Source organism: Scophthalmus maximus, chromosome 1 (genome assembly GCF_022379125.1).
Source record: "Scophthalmus maximus strain ysfricsl-2021 chromosome 1, ASM2237912v1, whole genome shotgun sequence".
Lineage (NCBI taxonomy): Eukaryota > Metazoa > Chordata > Actinopteri > Pleuronectiformes > Scophthalmidae > Scophthalmus > Scophthalmus maximus.
In genome coordinates, this window is record NC_061515.1 from 28446052 (window position 1) to 28453819 (window position 7768).

At 48.1% G+C, this 7768-nt stretch overlaps 1 protein-coding gene across 2 annotated transcripts; it reads right to left on the minus strand.

Annotated features, from left to right (window-relative positions):
- Nucleotides 1-786: 786 nt before the first annotated feature.
- Nucleotides 787-6764, minus strand: LOC118315866 (SLIT and NTRK-like protein 5). Of its 2 annotated transcripts, none has more exons than XM_035643515.2 (2): nucleotides 5917-6764; nucleotides 787-4237 (listed from the first exon to the last, which is right to left on the minus strand). In XM_035643515.2, the coding sequence occupies exon 2, from the start codon at nucleotides 4225-4227 to the stop codon at nucleotides 1552-1554; it is 2676 nt and encodes an 891-aa protein (XP_035499408.1). In that variant the 5' UTR covers nucleotides 4228-4237; nucleotides 5917-6764; the 3' UTR covers nucleotides 787-1551. The 2 variants fall into 2 exon arrangements, with proteins under 2 accessions (XP_035499408.1, XP_035499416.1); XM_035643523.2 differs by lacking the exon at nucleotides 5917-6764 and adding an exon at nucleotides 4835-5299.
- Between the last annotated feature and the right edge of the window lie 1004 nt (nucleotides 6765-7768).

Below are 7768 nucleotides of genomic sequence, written 5' to 3' on the forward strand. Positions count from 1 at the left end.
CTTTAATCCTTTAAAAGAAAAGATAGAACTAGAAAAAGGCTGTACCATCAAACTCTTAATCCAGAAGCTGTAGGTCTTAATCAGTTTCAAAGTTTATACCCATGACATTGTTAGAATTCTTCCGTCCAAGCCAGATTCAATGTTGTTCATATAAATGGCCGAATTATCACTTTGCGAATGCTTGTTGTTATGGTATAACTGCAGAGGGACAGCCTCAGATAATGCACATTGATTGAAACCCATCGATTCCAATCCTCACCGAGACACTAGTTGCCCCCTCCGAGTGGAGCATATATAGTTCGTCTTGATCTGCTTTGATTGAGTCCACAACATAGTAAATTCTCATCAGTCGATGTGTTATTTGATTACAAAATGAAATAACTTTAAGCCCCGGGACATTGTTTTTTCTCCCCGCACACTCTTTTGAATGATAATTTCAGCCACTATCTGAATGTGAAACTCAGGAGCCCAAAAGTGCCTCCTCCTCCCCGTATATCATCACCAACAGCCTCAATGTCCTCGTGAGCACATTATATCAACCTGACATCATGTTTATTAGATGACAATAACATAGTTTGGTCAATATAGTGCAATAAGTGCAAAGCAATCAGAACAAATCAAAATTGATAAGGGATAGAGAATCTGCGAATGCTTGTATAAAAATAGGTGTTACATTGATTAAAATATCGGTATTACACAACATAATTAATACTTCAAATATCATTTATGAATTTTGTTTTTGATAACATATCAACTCTACATATTAAGAATGAATACCCATATTCATTGTTAATATAATAATCTCCTTTATGAGAGCTCATCGAAGGCTCACTCGCCTTCCAATTCCAAAAAGTGCAGAAAGCATACAAAGACACTTTTTTTTTTTTTCATCTTCTTCAAATGACGCAGTCTTTTTTGAACATTGGGGGTGTGCCACTTTCAAAAAAAGCCACTTTTACAATGCAGAGCTACAGTAAATGAAACAACAAACATAAGCTTTTTTTCCAGAGGATCATGGAGTACGATGACACAGGTAATATTGATGTAGAATCAAAAGTTTTGAAAAGACATGGCAGATTATATCAATAAATACTTACTTACAGTCTACAGCAGAAAAGAGTCCTACACAGTTTCGATGATCTGCTGTACAGAGTTTTTGTCCGGGAGTGATTTTTATAAACATTTCTTTTTCGGATTCACAATATACCTTATGCATGGTTATATTCCTGAAAATGAAGTCGGATAAGATTTTACCTGTACACTTGGATTTTGTGTGTTATTCGATCTTCACCATAGAAAAATAGATTTTGCATCATCAGTTAAGTAGAGCAATTTTTGTCCATCTGTGTTTCAGAAAGCTGTATCCGTTTCCTGTAATGTCATGTTTCAGAAATAAGAATAAGATTGTTCGGCACACCCCGTTGTAACTCCTTCGCTTTTCTTGTTTTTATTGTGCCAAGGCACCCTATAAACTGAGCCAGTGTTTCAAGGAGGGTCAAGAGAGGGGGGGGAAGAAAAAAAAAAGCTTCATTACATTAATGACTCTGTTGCTCAGAACTGGCTAAAGGTGGTCTGTTTCTCAAGAACTTCGAGGTAATCGGGCTCAGACTGCAGTTTAGCTTTTAGCTCCAAATACTCATTTCTGTTGGGCTCAACATAAACAGTACTGGGTGCTGTGCCGTAGAGCACTGTTTCTCTTATCCTCTCCGGGTGCAAGAACTGACGCCTGACATCAAAATTTGGGTTGTATGTGTACGACACAGGCCCTGTGTACTTGTACTCTAAGTTGCCACCCGCTGGCATGGAGGGGATGGACTGATGGGGGGACTGCTTATCAGCCTCAAGGATGCCTCTGAAGAAATGGTCTGCATCCGGGACAGGCGAGGCGTTTTCACGTGGCTCGATGGTGCTAACGCTGTACGTAGGGCTCCTCATCGTACTGCTATCCCGCTCCTCATCTGGGGTACTCCTGTATGTGACCTTGAGCTCATGGAGGTCACGGTAATCCTCCACTGTGTTTCCTTCCCGTGACCTGTAAATGGGGTTCTTGCACATGTGGCCCATGGGATGGGGAATATACTCGTAGACGTGGCCGGCCGGGGCCTTCACTTTCGGGCCAGAGCGGTTGCTGTACAGGCTGTACTGCAAGTTGAAAGAGCTGACATCGGAATTGTTGGTGCTCGTGCGGTCGCTCTGTGACTTTTTGCGCTTCTTCATCACTACGACAAACAGCCCTGCGGCCACAAAGACGGACAGGATGAAAACAAGCAGGAGGCTCAGTATGAGGACGGAGAGGGGGACGGTGCTGCTTGGGGTGTTGAACTTCTGTGGAGCGGCTGTGGTGACGGCCCGGTCGTCCATCGGCTCGTCCGTAGGGGTAGTTGGTGAGATGTACGCATCGGAGTAGTCCGGGCAGAGCTGCTCCGACTGGATCGAGCGTAGGTCCATTCCTGTGTGGCGTTTGGGTGTCTCACACACCACCTCATTAACCACAGTGCCGGCGCTGAGCTGCTCCAGCCATATTTTCATCCCCACTATGTCACAGGAGCAGTCCCAGGGGTTTTCAAACAGATCTATCTGCAGGAGCAGCTTCAGCTGATCTAACACGCCACTCACAGGCAGGTTTTGGAAATAGTTGTTGCGCAGATTCAGCCTGGACAGAGAGAGGCTGGAAAAGATGCCCACAGGTAAGGTTTTCAGGAGGTTATTGTTTAGGAAAAGCAGCTGGAGATTAGGGAGGTAACGGAAAGTACCCTCGTCAACCTCCTTGATTTTGTTGTACTCTAAATAAAGATACTGCAAGTTCTGCAAGCCAAAAAACATTTCTCCTGTGAGCCTGTCCATGAGATTACCATTTAAATACAGCCTACGCAGGTTGGTTAAATCCCCAAAAGCCCGGTCGTGGATCAGTGTTATCCTGTTGTTTCCCAGGTGAAGCAAATCCAATCCAGTGGCATCGACAAAATCTGATCTCCGTACCACAGGGATGTAATTTCCAGTGAGGTACATTTTTTTAGGATTGTATGGCTTGGGTTTTAGGTCAGAGATGCTTTCAATCTTTCTCTCTTGGCAGTTGACATTTAGCCCAATTTCAGATATCTGCAGATTACACGTGCAGGTAGTGGGGCAGTCCAAAGGCACAGGAGATTTGGTCTGAAAAGCAATAATGGGGCCATAGTTGTAAGGGTTACCGCCTGGTATTCGGGATGTGGGCTTACTTCTAGTTCTGTTAAATTGCCGTGTGCCCTTGGTCGGCCTAGACGAGGACCTAAAAACAGCCGAGGAGGTGGCAGAGGCTGTGACAGCAGCAGGTGTTGTCTGGTAATATCCATTGGTGCTGCTAGGGGGTGCAGGCCTGACCGTGTCTTCTAGGGGTCTTCTTGGGCAGAGTTCCTGCTTGGATACCTCATCCAGGTCCCTGCCATGGAGCCTGAACGGGGTCTCGCACACCACTTCTCCCACCAGAGCCGTGTACGCTATGCTCTCCAGCCAAGCCTTCAGAGCAATGAGCTCGCAGGAGCAGTTCCAGGGATTCTCCTCCAGTTGTAATTCCACGACCTTGTCCATGTGCTCCAGGAGGCCGATGTAGGGGAACATTTTTAGCCGGTTTCCCCTCAGGTCCAAGTGCGTAAGGGGAACGTTCCGAAAGATATTCGGCGGCAGGACGGAGAGAAGGTTGTCGTTCAATATCATGACTGTCAGTTGGTGTAGTTTGCTCATGGCATTGGGTTCTATATTGGTGATGTAGTTATAATCAATCTGTAGATATTCCAAACTCTCCAGTCCTGCAAAGGTGTCATCCCGAAGAACGTCAATCTTGTTGTTATTCAGGTGCAACCTTTTTAATCCCTGGAGCCCATTGAAGGCACCCGACTCTATCTCTGAGATATCATTGTTCCCCAGGTGCAGGATGGTCACCCCGGTGTAATTGATGAAATCATTGACTGACAGCTTCTTCAGGAGGTTCCCTGTCAGCAGGAGGTGGTACATGGAGAAATGGACGGGGCTGATCTCTGTCAGTCGGATGATACCCCGGTTCTCGCAGCTCACCGTCAGGATCCCTTCCTTCTCCTCGCACGTGCACAGATTTCGACAGATCTCCCCATAATTGTCATACATCTCAACCAGCCTCAGAGATGATGCAATCAGAAGGATTATTTTTAGGATCCAGATATGCATTTTTCCTGGGAGAGGATGCCCCAGCTCACTCAAGTGCGGTACCAACATGAGGAGTCATCTATGGAGGAAGAGAAAAGGACGGGTTCTGTTTTACATAGAACATGGAAATAACACGTGAAAACATTTGCAGCATATATATAAAAAAAAAGTAAAGGTAAGGTAATTGATCCGTAAGACATTCACAACAGACACAGTGGCAGAGAAAAAAAAAGGCCTGTCAGTGTTTATTCACTATGCAGATGTGTTGTCGGCATCATTTTGGTTGGTGAGGGTGCCAGAGAACAAGTGACCCAGATGAGTTTTTAATAATTACGCACTTAGACGATAATATATAATCCACACAACTACCCGCGGTGGATAGCCACTGCGCATTTTGATAGCTCGCCTGAATCCCAATCCATCTCGGAAGGGGGGGGCTTCGCCATCCATCGTGTGCAGACTGATGGATCTGCTCATTTACTAATTCAACCCCTTGAGGATTTTTTTCACAAAAGAAGCGCATCTATCGAGACATCTCGAAGCACGTCGCGCTGTGAGAAGGATGATGTGGCATCTTGTGGTGGGGTTTTTTTTTCCTCCACGATTCACGCTTTCCCACCCCCAAACTCACATTAGAATCTGGAGGATCTCCTGCACACAAAGATTTCTCACTCACCCCGCATAGCCGACGACTTGGTTACAGTGGGGGCGACCGTCGGATCCCCTCTCTCCAGCTCCGTCCAAACAACATTGAGGACGGGGAATGTATTCGCCTGCTATGATTCAAATAATCCTCCGTGAAATATGAATATAGAAAAATGCCGGCTCTCATAGAGGAATCGGCTGCGAGAGGCAGAAAACCTTCATCTTAAAATCCGGCCTGGGATTTACAAAAAAAAAGAATGTGAGAATCAGCCTACAAGGCGACAGTCGCAGCCCTTCTTCTACCCACGGGTGGAAGGGAAAAAAAAAAAAGAAGGAGAAGAAGAGAGACGAGGAGTTGATCAGAGGAGAATGCGCGAGTGTGGGTGATCTCATGGAGGATCTCCGATCGAAAATGCGTTTTGACGCGGAGTAAATAATTCTATAATCAAGTATTCTGTGTGGCATCTGCCATATAAAAGGTTACAGATAGTCTCTCTCTCTCCCTCTCCTTCTCTCCCCCCTCGCTCCTGCTAAAGACGCGCGAGCGCGCGTGCACACGCACACACACACACACACACACACACACGTTCGGTCTGTGCGCTCTCCTTAAAGAGAACACAGAAGCCTACACATCAACCCACCAAATCTGCCCTAATGTGCGCGCACATACTGGCGCAATATGTGCCCGCTGTCTATGTCTTCCATTTCTCCCCATTGGAGTTTATGATCCCCCCACCCAACCCTCCCCCCAAAAATGCCCACCGCCTCTGGATACAATAAAGACGACTTGAAACCCATTCCGTGCAGCCTACACACACATATCCCTGCGCAGTAGGCGAACACAACTGCAATGACATGATGTGAGCGTGGAGATGCAGGATCTGCTCGTGTCGTTCCGGCCACGGCACCGCCGCAGACACCCTCTGCTCAACAGCATCTTAAATCTGGATCAACTTTGGCAGAGCAGCTGCGAGCGGTGGTGGTGGTGGGGGGAGAAACGGTGATTTCAGCACCATGGACAGATCCCCTCCACCAAAAAAAAAAAGATGTTAAAGCATGTAACGCCTCGGCGCAGACGAGCGACAGAGGGGGAAGAAATCGATGTCCTCTTACCGTGCTGATCCCGGTGAACGCCGAGGCATCCCGAAAACCACGGATGTGCCCCGTCTCCTTCTGCCTCTCCAACCTCAGTGTGAATCTCACCGTCCGCCCCTTCCGTCGACTGTACAACAAAACATGAAATGGCAAAGAAGGAGAGCAAAAAAAAAAGGACACCCCTTAAAAAGTCAAGTCTCCTCTGCGTTTAGCTCCATACACCAGGCGTCGAATGGGCACATGCACAAGTCTCATTCACGCCGACAACGCGACGGCGAGCGCGGCAACACGGGCTCCTGTGCTCTCCCGGCGGCGACTGGAGTCGGCAGCGGCATCTCGGAAAAAGAGCCAGAACCAAAGTTCGAACATGGTAAAGGACGCGCGGCGAGGGTGAACGCGTTAATCCCACGCCAGGCGAGACCGTGCCGCATGCATTTCAACTGTGACTCTCATCCGTGCGCGCAGGGCGACGCGGTGGAGCAAAAGGCACGGATCCCCCCCTTCGGTCTGCTGCCGGTGGTGCGGCTGGTACCAGTTTGTGTGCGGATCTGCCCGAGGTCTCTGGCTTCCAGTGGCCAGGCGGCTCGCGTGGACCGCGGGGCAGCGGGCACGTTCCTCCGGCTTCCCCCTCGGATGCAACAATCCGATCCGCTCTCTCCAGTCCTGCATGGGTCGCGAGATGTCCCGTGGAATGTACACAAGCTTTATCTCACCAGCGAGCGTTTCAACTAGTGGAACTTGATCTGGGTTGGTGCAAACCGGCGCATCCCCTGCAGCGGTGGACTGTGTTATGACACAATTACCACAGTGTGACAGCAGAAATTACGCGTAAAAACGCATAAATCCCCCCCCCCAAAATCCCGGCACTGTCTCGGCGCGGAAATGAAAAGCAATTTAATGCGCGCAATACTCTTTAAGGGGGTATGGTAATGTAGAGGCGGTGGGCTGGGGAGGATGGGGGGGGGGGGGGGGGGGGGGGGGGGGGGGGGGAGGAGGAGAGGGAGGCTGGAAGTAGACCCGTAGAGGGCAGCACAATGATGAAGAAATAGGCATCTTGGCCGGCTCACATCCTCGGGCTGCACTGTGTGCGTCAGTGCATTTTAATTCAACAGCAACAGCCATTTGGTTTGTCACTCACAAATCTCTGGCTATTTTCTACCCAGGCTGTGATGGGACACCTTGATTTCCATGCTTTTGAAAGCCACAACTGGACACCTCCAGCTTCTTTCTGTGTCTCTTTTAATTGTCATAACGCCTTAATACTCGCAGTTGACGTCGAAGGAGCCTTTGATTTCCAGGGGGGGGGGGGGGGAAGGGGGAAGCAGATGCATATTGGCCTGACACTCATCCCGGATTCATCATGTCCCTTCATTATCCAGTCTGGGAAGATATTCCCTCAGACAGCCTTCAAATGCCTCGGCACCGCTGCAACACATTTCCCTTTCAGCAGCAGCACACTGTTCACATCGTTTCTCTCAGCTGGGCAGGGGGTGCTTGTTGAACAGTTTGAGCACCTGCTTTAACAATGCCTGCTTTTAGCAAACAAAAACATTCATTTCCTTCCTCAGTGTGACTCACATTTGACCTTCGACCGACATTTAGTTGGGGATTAAAGTTGCACCATGCAGGCGAATAAGGTCAAGCAAAACATCCACCCTTTACCTTATATCTCTTTATGGGCACTTCAAAGTGCATGGATTAAGCCCATAGTCCCAGTAGACACGTTTAAAGGAGATCTGCATTGAAAGAAACAAATTTACTGTAGGATTATGTTTAATCCAGTTTTTGCACCATTCTAGCCCGCTAATGCTGCCATGTTGCTGTAAGCGCTCTGTACTTTACCAAATCGTGGCTTATCTGCCCCCTTGTT